Below are 20293 nucleotides of genomic sequence, written 5' to 3' on the forward strand. Positions count from 1 at the left end.
GGAAAGTGTGTCAACTGGGTGACTACACACTGAACAGGGATGTGTCCTTGAATCTGTAAAGTGCATTGACTTGTGCTGCTAGTGTATGATAACTGAGTTTACTATAAGGTAAATGGAGGTCATTCCGCAGCTCAGACATCTACCAGCATGGCTGGAATGTTTAAAGCTACCTAGGGGCTACTCCCACTACTAGTGTTTTTTTTTCTCAATCTATTGAAGACAGGCATAAATTGGCATTACAAATACATTTTAGCTAACCTTTTACCATGTTTTTTGCTTATCACACAAAAACATGTGCTCAACACTGACATCTAACTTCAACCTGTATTGTGCCAAAATTACTCAACAACACTTTTTGGAACATGTGACATAAACCACCAAAGGACCAAAATAAAAAATCTGTGAGCTACGCTGCCTAATTATCTATAAGGCCGTAGGTATCAATAAAACGATTTTACTAAGATTTATAAACTTTGTTTATTTAGCAAATTAAAAGTTTTGCTTCAAATAATTCTTATCTGGATAGATCATTTTTGCCCCATAAAAACAAACAATATTGAATATGCATCTTACCTATTCTTAGCTAATGTAACATCTCCCCACACCTGCAAATTCTTCAAAAAAGATCTTTCATTTTTGCAAGGCCAAAATTGATTGATGATGGTGGTCAATGCTCAGCCAGGCAGCTATAATATGTACCACACAATGGAAACAATCCTTCAAGAATTGCATTCACATGCCAACATTGCCTTCAAATGGACATATCTCTTACATTAGCCTTTTTATACCTGAGGTATACCTTTGGCTTGAAAGGTCTTATATATTACAATTTGAAGAACTGACCTTGTCAAGAGCTTCTTGGACAATAGCTTCACTCTCGTTATCCAGAGCAGACGTGGCCATATCAAGAAGGAGAATTTTGGGATTTCTGACCAGCGCTCGAGCAATGGCAATTCTCTGCTTCTGTCCACCACTCATCTGCCCACCGCCTTCTCCAACAAGGGTGTCAAATTTCTAATAGGAAATTAAATGAAAATATGCTTTACTTTGTTATACTTCTGTAAAACCTACAGTAAAGCCAAGTATGTTGGTTAATTTATTTAACATCATTGCCATGAATTGTATTGTATAGTGAGTGTTATGGTTAATCATTTTGTAATGCATGCCCTGCACGTGTATTAGCTGTATCTTACAAAGTGTACATTTGATTATTTGATTGTCTTCCTAAAATAGCAAAAGGACATTATCCTCTTTCGGAATTAGATTAGAGTGCTTATTTAAATTGTAATCTAAAACATTGCTCTGGCATTTGCACAAAAGCTTCTTTGCCTCATTTTACCTGTGGTAAATCCATGATGAAGTTGTAGGCATTTGCTTCTTTGGTTGCTTTTATAATGTCATCCATAGTGACTCCTTCTCGTCCATATTTAATGTTTTCAGCTATTGTGGTGGCAAATAAAACAGGTTCCTGCTCAACAACCCCAATTAAGGAGCGCAGCCACTGAATGTTAAGTGTACGAATATCATGGCCATCTATTGTGACCTGGAAAATCAGAATAACAAAGATTCAATCATTCATTAATTGAAAAGGTTTTTTTAATAAATTATTTTTATTAATATAACAATGTGTATAGTGTACATAGTTTTCAAAAAACTGAAAAAAAAAATCACCATACATTGTATAAGTAAAAACTAAACCAGTTAGGACATCACATATAAAAAGAAAATGTCATAACTATTCTTAGCAACCAGTAATAATATGCATAAATAAACAGCAGGAATATTTTCTTCAAATAAGAAAAAGATAAATGAGGCTTATTTTATTATTATTATTATTATTATTATTATATTATTTTAAACATTTTATATATTAATAACAGAAATCATTTTATTTCATACAATGTAAAAGAGGGTGTTTAGAGCAAGCAGAAACTGTACAACAATCCATGTTGTGTTTAATAATATTTTTAGTTTGAAAAATTGTTTATTTAAAATTAATTACATCTGTTTTTTTTAAATAATTTGGCAAGCAATTCTCCTTTTACACACCATTATAGTTGGAGTAAAACATCAGCCCCTGGTAATCTGCTCCTGCTGGTCTGCCTTCTATAGTTGGAATTGAAAGAGACCTTGTTATCTGATCCTACTCTAAGGCTACGTACACACGTCCAATGGTTCTCCTCCGATAAATGGCTCAGGGCCGATATCGGACGAGAATCTGGCATGTGTACAGCGCCTGTCATCCATCATCGGAACGACTGTCCTGGCAGATCCACGTATGATGGACGACGAGCGATCCTAATGGAAGTGAAGGGGGAGAGCGCTCAGTAGGGTGCCATTTCGTCGTTCTACCCCTCCCCTATCCATAGAGCAGAACGGTGCTGTATGTACAGCACTTGTTCATGCATCATACAGTCCTTAGTCGTTGGAAAGGATTGTGAAAGATCCTTTCCAATGGCAAATATTGCACGCGTGTATGCAGTCTAAGGCTAAATACGCATGATAAATTTCTGTTGTTTGAAATGACAAAAGACCAAAAGATTAATGAATGAGCTCTGTACATACAGGGCCATTTTGTTCTATGGAGAGGGGAGGGGCAGACCAACCCCACTGCGTTCTCCGTCCTTCACTTCTATTGCCATTATTCGTCTTCCGTAGTTCGTTTATCCGTCAGGACGGATGTATGATTGACATTGGACAGCCGCTGTACACATGTTAGTTTCTCGTCTGAGACAAGCCCCGAGGTTTGTATCAGGCAAGAATCATCTGACGTGTGTACACAGCCTAAGCACCACATGCATCTAGGCACAACCTACACTAGCACTTCCTGAAAATCAAGACCTCTTAAGGGCTTCACATCTTCCGCTTCGATGCACGCTTTCTTGCGGCTCCCCATGGCTGGCACCTTGCCAGGTGCTTGACCACTTACCCAGCAGCACTGGTTCAGAAAGAACCAAAGTCTGTACATGTGAAAGCTGGCTGCTAGTACTAGTACTCCTGACTGCAGCCCCTATTAATTCCCTATGTGGATTGCCACAGGGAAACCCTGTATTTAGCATCTACCTATGTGGCAGTGTTTCCTTGCTCAAGGAAGCAATAATCGTACCACAACCTCACTCCATCAATATGGAGAGTCACTAGACTCAACCACCTATTTAATGTACAGTGATGCGTAATATGTTGGCGCTATATATATCCTGTCCATTAAAAAAAATAATAATAATATTAATAATAATAATATTAATCCAATGCCACATTTTCTAATTATACTATTTACAAAAGTGCTTTAAAGTATTGAAAAAAGGAGATTAAACATTTTATCCCTTTTGGGGGTCATTTCAAAAACTGTAAGGCTGTTATAGCTGCAAAAGGCTGGGATAACCCTATAATAAATATAAATTATTTTAATCATAGAGTGTGGTGAGTTAGTGAGTGTTCAATAGGGTAGATAGGTAGATAGATAGATAGATAGATAGATAGATAGATAGATAGATAGATAGATGTTACCTTTCCATCTGTAGGGTCATAGAATCGTTGTATAAGTTGTACTGCAGAACTCTTCCCAGATCCACTTGGCCCAACAAAAGCAGTTGTCTCACCCGGCTTAATACACAAGTTCAGATTGCTTAATATCTGTGTATTTGAGAAAAAGGTACAAAGTCATAGATGTCAATTAAAGAAAGACAAGTACATGTACCTAATGAACTGAATAGTTTTTTTGTTTATGACTAAGCTGGTAAGAACAGTGAAACACATTAGAGGATTAATGTTTTCATGAGAATGTGTTATAATGGAGTGGTACCTTCTTTTATGTGTTATTACTGAATACGAGGGATATCTTTGATTTAATCTTTGAGCGCCACTCAAAGGCTTCACAATTAATTTTGAAAAATTGATAATTCAGTCCTCTTTCTATACCCAAGTGGGCTTACAGTAGTAATGTTGCCAATGTGTTTTGTAGGTGTTAGAGAGAGAATACAGTTATGTGTGGGAGAAGATACTGATATCTTCTATATTTTTATTTACTATTATTGTTTAATTTTAGCATTGATATATGGTAGTGCCTCTTCCCATGCCTCTCGGTATTATACCTATATATGGCCAAAGTTGAATAAAAAGACATAAATTTTAATGGGTTTCACTGCAAATTTTACAAACTTTGAGCAAAATTTGCAAAACGGTTCTCATCCCTATACTGTGGCCCTTGTAATACACTGGGAAAAATTTCAGACTTATGTAAATGTATATATAATACAAACAGAAATGGGCATTTTTGCCAAGGCCAAGTCTTTACCTATTCCAACCATTTTTCCTCCCTATACAACATATGGAAAACATAACTTTATGGAATGTGATTTGAAGGGCACCCTCAATAAATAGTAGTTCAGCTTCAAGTGAGGTTCCTATTGGAAAATTTTTTTCCTCATTCCTTAAGGAAAATCATTGCCCCATGAAAGTGTAATTCTTCCCCATTCTATAAAAATGTCACTACTACTAAAGCACTAAACTCTTCCAGAGCTACAACTGCATACAGAAATATACAATACCTAATCAGACCTAAGCTCTATACAACACCTAAACTATCCCAACCCGCTGCATAAGAATTTCTTTATAGAACCAACAATAAAAAATGGAAAAATAAAGCACTGTGTTTCTTAAAAACATTTTTGACTTTCTATAAAATTCCCCACCATTTTCATCCTGTTATAGCCTGATTTATCTTTATACTTTTGAAGGGATCAGCACTATTTGATTCCTGTCACAGTATCCATGGAGGTAACATATACCAATTATCTGCTCTTCCATAGCTGTCTCTTCGAATTATTCTGTGTATCGATCTTAAGCAAGGTTTACCATGAACGGACACTTTATATAATGACTAAATCAATCTAAAAGGGTTTTCTTATTTCTGGGTGTCCTTTTAAGATCACTATAAATAACATTATCTATTGTTTTATTATTATCCATCAATTAAACCTATTGATTGGATTTGACATTGTATACAATTTATAACAAAATTTATGATTGGACATGAAATATGTATTAAGTGCATATTGGTAAGTATGTGCTGCTTCTGTTTATTTTAAGTCAATATATGTCAGTTTACATTTTTATGAGAAATTGATCTTCAGAAATACATTTGGAAATGCGGGAGCCTGTTTGTTTGTATGCTAGAGAAGACATAGGGTTTGATTTATTAAAGGAGTTTAGGCTATTTACCTAGCAAAGTATTTTTTTCCTTTGTAAGGGATATTTCACTTTGCTTTTTAAATGTGGATAAAAACATTATTATTATTATTACACAGTATTTATATAGTGCAGGCATATAATAGTTAGATGAGGATACCTCTAATGGAGGTCTAAATGAGTTGAAGCTGTATACAAATCTATTTAAGGGCCTATGTTTGTGCTGGTTAAGACATAAAACATTAACTTGCTTTTATCTCTTTGATGTCCTGGAAACAGTGTCCTTCTGCTAAACAATATTACCAGCATGGCAGTCTCTAGCTATGTGCCATAGACTATGGAAACAAAAATATTTGATGCAAGTAGCCTTATCATTCCCAGCCCCTTGCTACCAAAGCTGGTGTAGGAATCCCATCAATTATCTTTTTGAACCTCCCCCCTCTTAAGTAAACTAGTCCATAGCTGTCTTTTGGAAATCATAGACCTTCCTATTGTCTGATCCAACCCAGGTATCACTATGAGGTTGGGTTCTCATATGTGTGGTGCACCATTGCAGGCTATTTGGTATTGCACCACATAATAACAAAGCAATGGTTTGCTGCAGTACTTTTTTTCTAAATTACACTTTCATGGTCTTGGGAAATGCTGCAGGTATATGTAGAAGTCCTACTAAATAATACAGGACCTAGGGCATGTTACATGAGGCTAATAAGGATCACTGCCATTACAGCCCCTTACAAATCAAAATTTCAATCCTTGGCTCCTGCAGTCTGGGAGCCCAAAAACAAGTACCAAAGGGCCACACACAAGCTCCAAGTGACAGGTTGAGTACCGGAGCTCTAGAACATTCAAACACATGTTGTACTGTGAATATCTCACATAAGTTTGCAAAACAGCATGTGCATCATTCTTCTTGATGGAAATTGCAATTCTATTTCAATTTCCACCACCTAGAGCTCCCTATGCTCAAATGTTATACAGTACCTTTACTTCTGGCCTTGATGGATAGTGGAAATCAACATTATGGAATTCAATAACTCCTTTAACTTGATCTAGTTTATGACCTTCTTCGGACATGCAGTCAATGACTGGCTTCTACAAGAGAACACATAAATATCCAATTCCAATGATTTGTTGACATTCATTCAATACAGATACAAAAGCACATTTAGCAAATAAAAAAAATATCTGATGTGTTAAAGTATAGCTTTACATTTCCAGATAAATACATCCATTAGGAAAAAAGTATTGTAAAATGTTTAAAATGACCAAAATCTGCTGTTTTAATAATGGGTGAAAATATTTGTAGTAAATAATCTCTTGTTTTTCTGCTGTGTGTTTAGTCAACATAGATAAATGAAAAATCTAACAGTAAAATGTGATTGCTGCTTTAACAAACTTAAAAGTCTACAGAATTTTAACAAAATGTAGAGATGGGATAATCTGAATACTGACCTTTTCTATTGTTTCATATATTATTGTAGCAGCGGCTCTGCCAGAAGCAAAGGCTTCCAGACATGGAGAGGCCTGGCCCAGATTCATAGCAGCAACTAGAATACCAAAGAATACCTAAAGTGTAAAAAAAGAAACATAAATCATGAAGTATACCAACAGTTAAAGTGTTTTTTTTTTACTCCCTGCAAAGGTGGATTGGTACTTATAATACTGTCAGTTTGATAATAATCTTTAGAGGATGTAAAAGAATTGCATTAATATATATATATGTTGACAATTATGCAATAACAGATTGCAGAAAAGAACACTTAAACCTTATCTTTTTCGGACACTAATCCTTTGTTACGACACTTAACTTTTAAAACGAATCCTTTAATTTTATTCCAACATTTAAATGTAATTTAAATTATCACTTAAGCTCTTATACTCTACTATATGACTTAAACTTAAAGTCAGAAACCATAATATATCTCCTATATTAAAGAACTAACAGTAAACTATACCCTAAAGAACCATACATAACATGAGAGGATAAGTGCGTTTCTTTAGATGTCATCTTAATGCTAGCCAATATCTTAGTGCTAAACACAAGTAGTGCATACTGTTCTGAAATAAAGAACAGTATGAACTAGCTCAAAAGAAGTAACAAAGTAATTGAGTAAACAAAAAGTGATATATACAAATAATTCTACTACAATAAAATCAATAGTTTTTTCCTACTAATTAAGTTACCTGCAGTAGACTTCCAGGTGTTAGTTCCTTTGTTTCAATGACAAGTTTAGATCCATACCAAAATGCTAGAGAGTAGCACAGGAATATAATGCACCACATGTACCCCTGGAAAAATCCAATAATGGTACCTTTCCTAATACCCCACGCCTGGGCAGCAACCAAGTTTTTGTCATACCTGTCAAATAATAAAGCATTGCAATTTAAATTGCAAATAAATAACTGATATTTTTAGCAAATCAATGGGACGGAAAACTAAGGATAGGCATACATTATGTGATTTTCTCTCTGTTTAAACACCGAAAACACCATAAATAAGACAATAAACACAATTATTTTGAATGATTTTTGATTGGTTCACCATTTTCATCTACTTACTCAAAACATTTGTTTGTATAGCTAGCTTTGGGCAGCAAGTATGTATTCAGATGTAGTCACTCCATGTACTTTAGGGGCCTGTATATAAAGCAGTGAATCTGACATTTACTAAAACATTTTCTGATGGAGAAGCATCCAGGTTAGTGTGTTTTAATAACTGTATTCCTTTTTCACCAGAGAATGTTTCAGTGAATGTCAGATTCACTGCTAAGTATTTACAAAGAAAGCCATGTCATATTGCTATTTGATACAAATATAAAAAAACTCAAATAAGCAACAGGTTATTTTACAGGGATTACTTTGTCATGAAATCAGTTAGTGTATTTACAGAGCTATAGATAAAAGCTGAGACATATAAATGGGTGGAAGAAGAAAGGATAGAGGGATTTGAATTGAAAGAGAGTCAGGTGTGATCACATAGAACCATTGGGACTAGAACAATGTAAAATGTAATTTTTTTATTTATATTTTATGTCTAGTGACCTTGTGGTCACCACCATGGTTACCTTTCAGCCTCTCTTTTTTCTCCACCAAAAGCTGCAACAGTCCGAATGGAAGAAAGAACCTCATCTGCCACAGAACCAGCTTCTGCATAGGCTTTGAGCTCTCTGCCAGTCAATCGGGCAACGGCCTATAATTGGAGAAATAATGGGCATGACAAAGAAAAATTAGACCCTTTGCTAAGATTTTATTGCTTTGCATGTGGGTGGGTGACAGTTATTTTTTAGCAATGAGAATGCCCTGAGATGTGTGATGGATATAAATGATAAGGGTTGGACCCTAGATAGCTGGACCTTAGTTGGACACTAGCACACCTTCTTTTAGGTATGATCCTACTCCTAATTTACATAAAGTAACAGGCATCAAAAGCCAATGTTACAGACTCTAATAAAGTGATTTTGTGAGACCTAATGTAGTGACTGCTGCTTGTGAATTAGGTACACGTTTATCTCTATACCTATGTGTGCTAGTATAAATGTTTATTTTTCTATTTTTTTTTTATTTTTTTATTTTGTCATTACAATTTTAGCCTGAATTATACCACAGAAAAATATTTCTTGAAGTTAAATCAGGGAACTACAAGCCACAAAACAAACTTGAGCCAGATTCATTTTTTATTTTCAAATTGGGTGTGAGCCACAAGGAAGGGGCAAAAAAGGCCATCCACAAAGTACAAGTTTGACTCACAGGACTGAAGGCAGTAACAGCTTAATATGCTTCATCTGTGGTGAATGTACTATTCTGGTGGACAGTCTGGACAATTAGTTTCATCACAAGTGACAGGTCATCTCTAGGATAAACTAAATAGAGTTTTGTACGTAGCAATGAGCAGTAACAGTTCCCTGTGTTAGACAACCGGCTGAATTGTATTAAGTTATATAACAAGATAAGTTAAGGCACAAACTATGCTTGCTGTTATCCCTAAGACGCAAATAGCTTTCTACCTTTCTTAGAAGGAAACAAATCCCCTAATATCATTGAATAGTTTAGTTTCTAAATATCTGTGAAAGAATACAATAAAAGAACACGCCATAATTCTAAATCCCTTATAGATAACTGTTGCTTGTAAATGTAGTGCATCTAATGTCTCCACTCTTGGATTGCAATTAAAGAGTAGTTTGACTATCTTAGAGTTAAAGCGTAAAGTAAACTTTTGCTTTGACCACTCAAATCGACAGGTTTTCTTTAATCCCACCTTCCCCACCAAAATATACTATTGGGCTGCCCTGATGTACCATTCAGGGCCAGGAGCCAAATAAAATACCCCCGAGAAATAGAGGCGCAGTATCAATAATAAACACAAAATATTTATATATTTGGGAGTAAAAAACAAAATCTTGAATATAACAAATAGATATTATGTATAGTACTATATAGTAATCTAAAAACACACAATCTTTGGCCCAGCCTCAATCGTTCATGGCAAGTTCAAAACATTTGCGTTTAAGGTGCTTCAAACTTTTGCTTTGTTTTTTGTTTTTGTTTTTTTGGTATCTGAATCTTATTGCTATAGGTATACCTTAAATGCAATTGGGTATTCTCCATGGATGAGTCAACTTGAACACAAAGTTTTGCTTTGCCCTATTGTCAAAGCTGAGTTGTCCTGTATTGCCCTATATGTTTCTGAAATGAAAGGAAAGCTTTCCTGTATATGAAACATTGGACCTGATTTTTTCTCTCTAATCTCTAATTTTCTTTCCAAGCTGTCTAATCAGTGAACCCTGGTCATCCAAAAAACCTGGATAGATCTTGTTCAGGATTAAAAATTAATTTTAGGAAATCTGTTACAGGGGTGCTGGATCACCCAGCTTAACTGATGAAAGTGTATCTTCACCAGCCTTGGAGAGCTTTAATAAATTAGGTCCATTTTTTAATATACAACCTGAAGCTTGCTCAAAGCCAGTGGAAACTAGGACAAATTCAGCATCACAAATATGCACAAAAGCTGTCCAAGCCATATTACAGCCACTGTCCAACTCAAAACTTACTAGAGTTGTAGGTCATAATAGTTTTTCCTAAATTAGTCTTACATATTCATTGGAGACTATTTTGTTCTTAGACTTGGAAGCCCTATATGAAGATGTTCTCACCCAATGGACAAGGTAGAACCTATAATCTGGTCTCTGCATTGAGTGACACAAGAGGGTCCTTGTATATTATAAGCCCAGGGCAATAATGCTCCATATCAAGCAAGGCATGTATACAAAACATAACATAGAATAAATGCATACATACCAGTGCCATCAGTCCAGCTCCAACACCAATCAAGGGACTCACTGCTATTATTACTAAAGTGAGCTTCCAGTTTCCAAGAAAACCAATGAGGAATCCAAAGACAAATGTGGATACCCGTTCAATAAAGATTGCTACTTGATCAGCAATGGCATTGTTTATTTTGTTAATATCACTGTATGATGAAGAGTAAACAGATAAGTGAGTAAGTAAAGCTAGACATGTTTTATGTCCAAAGCAAAGTGTTCTAATTGATATCTTCCCACATATAGAGTCAAAAGACAAATGTTTCTTCATATTACTGGTATTTTCGATGGTTACAACAAGGCTCAATTACTAAAATTTAGGCTGTTGACTTACCATCTTCCAGATAGAACAATATACACATAGTTAATTCAAAGGAAGGCAAAAAAAATCCTTATAAAGCATTGTTTAATTTATTTAACCAGGAAAAAAAAATCTTTCTAATTAATTAAGACAATCAGATGTTCCCTGGATCAACAGTCCCGGTGGCATTCCTTTTCAGCCTTAATACCCAGTTATATTCTGTGCTTCTAGAAAAACATCCAGATTTTTTTAAAAACAATCTTTTTTTAAAAACAATCTAGTACATGCTAAAACTACTTTCTGAAGAATTCCCTCTATATGTGGAGATCAAACATCTTCTTCAGAAGCATGGAGTGCCCCCTTGTCCTTTGCAATGACTTAAAGTGAATAATTGTGAAGCAGGTTTCCTATATGGACCATTTATATATTTAACAATGATGATCATATCTCCTTTAAATGCCTCTTCTGGAGGGAGAATAGATTCAGGTCAGTTAATCTCCCCCCATAGCTGAGCTCCTTCATTGCTTTTCTTAGTTTAGTTGCCCTTCTCAGTACTCTCTCAAATTACATAATATCCTATTTGTTAACTGGTCCTCAAAACCAGAATGCATATTCCAGATAAGATCTGACTATTGCTTTGTACCTTACAAGAGATACATCATCTCACAGCTTAGTGAAGGAGATGATAGTTCACTTTGCAAAAAATACTCAATCACATGCAAGGAAATCTAAAATAATAGGATTTTTCCTGCAGGTAATTGGATGGTTGAAATCAGCAGAATTTTATCTAATTTCCTAAGCTATCCATTGTAAGGGAATATTTCATTTTGCTATTTGAACAGCTTATTTGGTAAATCAACCCCAAAATGTCTAAGCTGGTGGTCCAAACTACAACTTTTATAGCTTTTCAGTAGCACTACTACTACTTTGCTCTGGGTGTTCCAGTGCTGGAATGCTATCTCCCTCGCATCTTATCTTCCATCACAGCCATTACAGAGTTTTACAAGGCTATAAAATGGGCAAAGTTTGTCCATCAATTTGAAGGTTATCATTAGGCAAACTTACAACTGGAATCCCTGAGTATTTTTTCACTGCAAGTTTAGGAAGTTTAGAAATTTTAGTGATTTATTTTATATCGATTCAGTGTATTTGTTCATTGAAAGAATTTATTACACCAGAGTTACACTTTAGTTTACCAAAATCAAATAAAATGTACACTTAAAGTACAGATATTTCATGAATTGCATGACTGTAAAATGAAGTAAACTAATATTTATTAAATGCCTCATTATACTCACTCTGAAATTCTTGTGTTAAGTTCTCCAACAGAATTGCAGTCAAACCAGCCAATATCAAGCCTCATTATTTTCCTAAAATATTCCTTCCGAATAATTTGAATTTGATGAGCTGCGGCCACAACCCATAATGAAATCTGTTATGAAAGGAAATACAATAAGATGCAGAGTGATGACCTGTGTTGTTACCAAGAGAATTGTAATGACAGCATTATAATGCAAAGTGCTAAGCATCTGATATGCCATTCTAATGTCAGATATTTAAATGAAAATAGTTTTTTTTTCATTACATTCTGTTTATTAGTTGTAAAAAGACACATTATGGTAAAAAATGAAAGTAACTGAAGAAAAGAGATTGTAACAGCAGGCCCTGCTATAAACGGTAAAGAAGGAAGTCTGGTTAATAAATGTGGGAGTCTAGGGTGAGCAATCACCCCCATGTATTTAAACTATGATCCACATTACAACAAGCATTACCAAATCCTATAGAAATACACTAAAGATGTAAATTTATTGTTTAGTCAACTTAGGCCCCTACAAGTGCATTACATTCCTTTAATATGCCGCATAGCAGGTTTTAACACAATGTAAGAAAAGAGGATACAAACTGTACCTGGAAGTAGCTGATCACAAGCACTACTACTCCAATGGCAATATAGTAGTAGGCAAACTGTGTCATTTCTGCTTCAAGGTTTAACCTGGGACATAATACAAAAGATCCAGAACGTCAATGCAAGTGTCACATGATGGTAATACATATAATAATACAAGTAGGAAAAAAAACATAATAAAAACACATAAGACAAATAACACACAAGTAAAACAATTTAGGTTTTATGATAAAGTAGAGAAGAAGTAGATTCACTGTCTGTTTTTTTATTCTGTCTAATGGCTCATTAGGGATATGCTTTTCACTTTCTGCCCCTTTGGCAATGTTGGCACCACTGGGACAATGCAACCAGTAAACTTTTTTTCTCCCATAAGCCTGGAGCTTGTCCTTTTTCCCCTGTGAGAATCAAATATACAAAACTAAAGCCAGCATACAGTGCTGGCCTGTCAAATATTCATATAACATAATTACAATATAATGCATTATCGTGAGTTATATATCAGTTATAGAGCCTGTAACCTTCTTAGAATCCCATGATGGGAGGAGATTTTTATGTTCTAATAATGTTCTAATAATGCCATAGTGCCATAGTATGACAGTTATAGTTTTGTGACAGGTAGGTATAAATTTAGGTGCCCCAACCCAATGCTGCTTGCTATATAAGTGGCCCGAGGATTCCCAATTTTCATGTTAAATTTGGGACTTGCTTTTAGGTGCACTTGCTTTTGAAAACAGCAACCCAATATTGCATTTTGTATTGTTTTTATTCCACTTCTCATTACCATGGCAACCTAGGCTACAGGTTAGGTATCCTTTTGGGAAATGTGGTCCTGAACCCAACTTCACTGTAACACTGGCAGGCATTCTTTAAAGAAATGATACAACTTCCTATATAATCACTAAATGTATGCATGTCTTACCCACAAGCTACTGTTGTGTTGTCCATCTCAAACTGCGGGCCATCTATCCAGAAAATGGTGCCATTAATACATGTTGTATTCTTATCCTGGAGTATCTGATTTTCTTTTTCAAATGAAATAAATGTGTCCGTCATCAGGCCATAGACAAACAACATGAGCGGCTGAGCTGCCCCATGTACAAAGGCACACACAGCTCCAACCACCATCATGATGATATCAACAGTGGAAGCATAGCGAAACTGAAAGAAGACAATTTTTAGTGAGTAATAAATAAGAAGTACACATGATTTGTAGGAACCCAACGTTCTAATTTTTAGTGTCATTTAGGAATAGGGCTGCTTGACAGACTTTAGGCTAAGCATGCCACAAAAACATTAGCAGGATTTTTACAGTTCCTAGTGAAGGTTTGTTAAAGGCTAATCTAGGCTTGGATCGAAAAAGTTGTGCGTAATCTTAGCAATCAATAATAAATTATTATTAAATGATTGGTAAGACTTGTGATGATCTCTATTCTAGAACCACAGTGTTTAGGGAATCTTATGTCATGTTTTAAATGTTGATTTGTAAAACAATAATTGCATTTTATTGTAAAACATTTACCATATCAGACCGGATTAGAAAGACAGTATAAGTTTACAAATACAAAAATAGAATTGGTCTAAAAACATAATCATTTAAGTATTTTAGTATCAGTGTTATATTGTCTCTTATGAGAATCTACATGTTGCTTATTATATCAAAATAAAAACTCAGTAGTTACCAGCTGAAAGAATCCCACTCTGATTTCTTTTTCTTTCTTTTTCTTTGGTTTCTTTTCAAACCTATTTGAAATTAAAAAGCACTTAGCAAAATAAACTTTTAATACAAATTTTAATTTTGATCAGTATTAGAGGAAAAACGGATTTCCAGGCTTACAGTCCTCTAGCGGAGTTATTATCTTTCTACTTTACTTTTCAGGCCATAGGCCTTGACCATAAGGAAATTTCCTTAAGGCACATTTATAGCTCTACTTTAGTTAATATATATATATATATATATATATCTTAACTCTCAAAGTCCTAAATGTAAATCATCTGCGTATTTGATGGAGCTAAATATAGGATAAGAAACCATAAGAGTGTAATGTTTGCCACCGTAAAAAGTTAATAGAGATAGAAGAAAAAAACATTATTGTGTATGTTATGTAATTATGTGAATTTGAGTGTTGGTAAATATGCATGCATGCAAAATAAATAAATACATATAATATATATATATATATTTTTATATATATATATATATATATATATATTAAAAGTTACTGTTGCTCCTAAACTGTATATTCAATAGAACAATGTTTAAGGAATGTGCTAGTCATCCCTCATATACAAGAAAACAGCAAAATCACTTGTGTAAAATATTCAAGTAATAACAAATTAAAAAAGTAAATTTTTTTTTAAAACATATTTTGAAAAGACTTACCCATCAGCCAGATACTGAAGTTCTCCTTCTGGAAAAGAAAATACAATCAGGAGATATTAGAAGAAAAGGTATTTATATTACCAGGGAGATCAAGGAGAAGAGTAGAAGGTGATGGAGTTCAGTTTAAAGCTTGCTCCCATGGGTTTGTGTTAATGTGATGTGAGATGTGAAAGTGACCGGTCAACAACATGTGTACTGAAATTTCTGAAAGAAAACTCCAAATTCAGATGATTCAACAAGACAAGAAATGAACACCACACCCAAAATCAGAATGAATTCAAATGTAACGTTAGAGCAAATCAATAAGCTTCATTTATAAAAAAAAAAAGTAATCAGACATTCCCTAACACATTCCCTCATGGGAATCTTCTAGGCCCATGTGTTTCAATGGCAGTAATTGATTCTCATGAATGAATGTTTGAGGATAAGTCAAAATCTCTGTTTTATAAATAGAGCCCAATGTGTTCTACATGTATACATAACCTGTTTAGGGGTCTAAAGAATCTGTTAGGTCTTAACTATTGCTGAAGGATTAAGATGTGAGAGAGAAAATGAATTTTATTGTGTGGAAGGGCGTTCTCCCCAACCAACAGCTGTAAAGCATATATATTCACACTATAATATTTATTGTGCTGTGCATCAAACTGATCTGCTTGTAATACTATGGAGTTGAGAAATGAAGGTTGTTCACTTTGCTGGGAAAAGAGTTTCTATCTCTTTAGTAAAACCTACAGGTTTCAGGGTGTCATATTAGGGGCATAAATTAGCAAAGGAAGAAACTACATGATGTGCACCAAATATGTCTGTGTTTCTGTTATTCAGTCATGTGCAAGGACGTTTAAAACTTCTAAATTTTCTTGCACTTAAATCATTTTAGATATGCATTTGGATGCATGTAATGAAAATGTTATATTTTATCAAATAAAGGCTAGGTCCCAGGTTCGAATCTCAGCCGGGACAATATCTGCTTGGAGTTTGTATGTTCTCCTCATGTTAGAGTGAGTTTCCTCCAGGTAGTCCGGTTTCCTCCCACAATTCAAAAACAATGCGGTTAGGTTGATTGGCTTCCCCCCAAAAGTGACATTAGACTACATTAATTACATATGACTATGGTAGGGACATTGAATTGTGAGCCCCTTTGAGGGACAGCTAGTGACATGACTATGGACTTTGTACACCGCTGTGTAATATGTTGGCGCTATATAAATACTGTGTAATAATAATAGGTAAGCCTGGTAAGTGTATACCATAGTAAGGTAACTGGGAATGCAATACAATTAGGTAATGTAAAAGCAGCCTATATTTTACTTTTAGGAATTACATTTCTCTGTCGCATGCATGCAAATATATTTTTACATATTTCTACTACTAATAGGAGCTACTGTCTATGGTAGTCCTAATATCCTGGTACCCATTATATAACTCTAATAGCAATTTTTTTTACCTGAGCTAGAAGACTTTCTGTCCATAGTTACTGCTGTAAGAGATGAAAACACATTATTCAAATTACTAATATCATCAGAACTTGACAAATTCAGACCCAAAATTTTAGCGCTGGAATGTATGATTTAGTATTCTGTTCTTGTGTTATAATGGGAACAATATATAGTGCCAAGAGCCAAAGGGTTAGGAGTCACATAAGGACTAAAAGAATCAAAAGACCTACAACTAAATTGGTGCATAGCACAGTAGAGACTTCTTAGAATCAAAGGTATTCACATATCTCATTACATCACATATCCCAAAATAGAAATTATTCCTTACTTGGTAGTAGTTGGATCCATGCAAATCATGTTCAACAGATTCATACATGAAGATAACTTCTATTTTAATAAGGCTTTGTTGTGCTACTCACTGGTGTGGTTGGTTGGAGGGCTTTTTGACTCATTTAGTGCTTCCCATCATAACCCTAATAGTATTTCCCACTCAAGCTCTACACCAAGGAACCCATAGTTTCTATAAACTGCACTAATGCTAGCCACAAAACAGAAGGTTGTATGCAGCTTGAAATAAATGGCTATGTAATATGGCTATATTTTATTTTTTGGTATCTGATGGAATGAGACATGTGAATACCTATTGTCCAAAGAAGTTCTACTGTGCTATGAACATACTTTATAAGAGAACCCAACCCATAGTCAGATTGTAACTTGTAACATAGTCAGAGCTATTCCGACCTTGGCTATTCTGACCTTCCCGCAATCTGAGTTCTGACCCAGCAGATATAGTAGACAGGATGACAGCTGTCATCATCATCAGCTGGCCTTAAATCTAGGATGCCAGGATATGTCAAGTTTCCTAGCCTGAGCTCCCTAAGCCTTGCATTGTTACATGTTTACACAGCAAACTTCAAAAACTGAATGGTACAAAAATAAAGTTTTTTTAATAAATCTTCCGCACAGTATCAATCTATATAAACCATTTCAGGTTCACAAAGTAGCATGCAGAGCTTGTTACAGTTTACTTCAACGCATATTGTAGTGACCTAGTATGTCAAGACTTCATATCACAGTTCAAAGATCCCAACTGCTCTTATCTAATTTTAACAAACAGCAGACCTCTACAGGAGTTGAAAGATCACAATGCAAAGAACACAACATAACATTTCATTGCTTGGGATTTATATGTATTTTTACACCCTATAAACCCAAATCTGAGCCCCAGACTACACCATATAATGTATAAGCCGTACACTTCCTATCATCTGCCTAGTGGTGAGAACTTCTCGGGACCCAGGAGAAGAGTCAGCAGCAGTAATAACAGTACATGAGGACTGTACTAGACTAGTTAGAGCTGACACATGTCCAGAGCAGGATTAGAGGTCCCCCATACACTTGGAACTGGCAGGAAACCTGGAGGGTGAATCTAGCTGGGCACATATTACCTACAAAGCAATAATTAGAAACCCTCCAGGATGGGGAAAAGGGTAGCTACAGGTAGAGGTCAGCTGGTACAAGTTTGATATCATTCTGTTAGGAGCTGTGCTTTACTCCTTACTTTTTAAAATAAATAAACCAAAATTCCTACACCTATTACTGTCTATCCCCGCCAACCTTTGTTTGCTACTACACCTGTGTGTGTTTTTACTGCATTTTATGGTGTAAATATGTTAATGTGTTTTTGGTGTGGTTTTCAACAAGCAAATCTTCAAAAGAGATATTGGTACTACATGTGAAACCCCTAAAACAGTGGTCCTCAACCTTTGGAGCTTGCGGACCACTAAATGCATAGACTCCAGACCGCGCTTGTGTGGGGAGCCGTGTGTCGGTCAAAGGAGAAGAAACTTTCCCCAGTGTGACGTCATGATGCCAGAACCCGCCCAATCTCCCATTACAGGTCTGAGCCTGTCCAGAGACATAACCTGCCCACTGCCCTGAGCATTCGATGTCTCCGGGAGACGTGTCTACAGTTCTGGCTGGTGCACCCCCCCAAACGGGGTCCTTCACCTGATCCTGCTACGGCCCACCTGTCAGACAGCCACTAGTGGGCCGTGGACCAGGGGTTGGGGACCTCTGCCCTAAAGCATTTATTAAATGAAATGGAAAAATGTGTAATTAGTCATGTGAATTGTTTATGGGATCTGTCTCTTAAATGTAAGCATAGTTTAGATAAGATTTCAAATAGATCAATCATTTACAGATTTGAACACACATAATCAACATACATAATCCACAGTTTCTTTTTTGTTAGGTTTCCAGAGCATGCAATCAGTTTTTGTGCAAAAAAGTTTGCCATCATATTCTTTAGTTATCTGAGTTATACTAGGAGAATATAAAGACTGTCATTGTTTAACTGTTTATAAAAATGTTGGTTTCCTGGTTTTCATTCTGATCAATTTTTTAGTGGAGGGGTCATGTAGGCTGTCATTGCTGACCACCTGGTTCTAAAAGTTTGGCTTGTCTGTTTGGTGTTCTGATCCTCTGAATTTATTACCTTCTGAAACCATGAAACAAATTGATTATTTAGCTCGGAAGTTCAGATAATTACCCCACAATTATTTTAATGAATGTTTCAGGTATGTGACTGACTGTACTAAAACCAACAGCTCAGCTTTGCATCGAGTTCAGAACACAATTTCTGCAAAAAAATGGTACTTTAATGGCGATCCCCCAGATCACCCATCAAAAATAAGCCAACATAAGGCTAGAGACAGCCACGCAAGTATTAGGAAGCGAGTAGTGGCTGCCTCTGTATTTTTTACTTTGCAGGTTTACTAGGCAGTCATAATGGCAATGGTAGTCTTATTGCCATGTGTTCGTGGTTGTTTTTCATCCTTAGATAACTTTACGTAATTCCAATTTCTTTCACCTGTCTATTTCGAGGTATCATCTAAATGTTAGGAAACAATTTAGTACACAAGATTTTTCACTTGAGACATAAAGTAGGGACTAATCTAACCTCAAAGTTACACCTGAACTGACACCCAACACCAACAAATGATTAGCCAACAGAATGCAATGGGAGATATTTATTAATAATGTATCATCAAATGTGCCAGTTAATGTGCCACAGTGTGAATGTTTCACAAAATTGAAAGTGATTTAAAATATTGTTGCTGTATTATGTATTATGCAAGAGATCAGTGTGTGAATTCTGCCACAATCTATTACATAACACTTGTAATAAATGTGTGAAAACAGACAAACATTCACAGATTGGTCATAGACATTCACAAAACAAGAGTGGCACCACAAATCTCAAATGTTCAACTGCAAAGGTAGAATATAATCTGTGATTGATTTCTACACATTCATATGGTGTGACCTGTCAATTATCCTATTCATATAGGCCCTGTATAGTACAATGCCTTGTGTCCAACATAGAATATACAAAGGTTGTAGACTATAAATGGCAAAAAATATACATAAAAAATAGAATCATAAATGAATTACAAAATCTAAAAGTATACTGTATCACTAGCAGATAAAATATACTATAACAGATGCATTTGGAAATAGAGCACAACTGCACTTATAAATGTCCCCCATATACTTACAATTTTTGGAGCTGGAATTATTCTAGTGACCACTCGTCAGATGAAGTCCTGTCTGTTTTTTGATATTTGTGGTATTAAATTGAACTATATTACCGCTAAGTTCTAAGTCTACCAATTGCCCACTCTCAATAGTACGAGCAGAATCAGTGCAATGAGTCCTGGGTAACTCTTCCAGAAATTAGGTTTTCAAGACGAATCTTTG

At 35.3% G+C, this 20293-nt stretch overlaps 1 protein-coding gene across 1 annotated transcript in view; it reads right to left on the reverse strand.

Moving 5' to 3' along the window:
• Positions 1-20293, reverse strand: part of LOC140335565 (bile salt export pump-like) — a 42131-nt gene extending 21838 nt beyond the window's left edge. The window contains exons 1-15 of the mRNA XM_072418286.1: positions 20092-20293; positions 16540-16572; positions 15096-15123; positions 14395-14455; positions 13635-13873; positions 12718-12802; positions 12108-12241; positions 10486-10657; positions 8256-8380; positions 7375-7549; positions 6643-6756; positions 6172-6282; positions 3508-3633; positions 1340-1543; positions 844-1014 (exon numbers count right to left, since the gene is read on the reverse strand). Of these exons, the coding sequence (XP_072274387.1) occupies positions 844-1014; positions 1340-1543; positions 3508-3633; positions 6172-6282; positions 6643-6756; positions 7375-7549; positions 8256-8380; positions 10486-10657; positions 12108-12241; positions 12718-12802; positions 13635-13873; positions 14395-14455; positions 15096-15123; positions 16540-16564 (1770 nt within the window). The 5' untranslated portion in view covers positions 16565-16572; positions 20092-20293. The remainder of the gene's footprint in view (positions 1-843; positions 1015-1339; positions 1544-3507; positions 3634-6171; positions 6283-6642; positions 6757-7374; positions 7550-8255; positions 8381-10485; positions 10658-12107; positions 12242-12717; positions 12803-13634; positions 13874-14394; positions 14456-15095; positions 15124-16539; positions 16573-20091) is intronic.

This window comes from Pyxicephalus adspersus, chromosome 7, assembly GCF_032062135.1.
Source record: "Pyxicephalus adspersus chromosome 7, UCB_Pads_2.0, whole genome shotgun sequence".
NCBI lineage: Eukaryota > Metazoa > Chordata > Amphibia > Anura > Pyxicephalidae > Pyxicephalus > Pyxicephalus adspersus.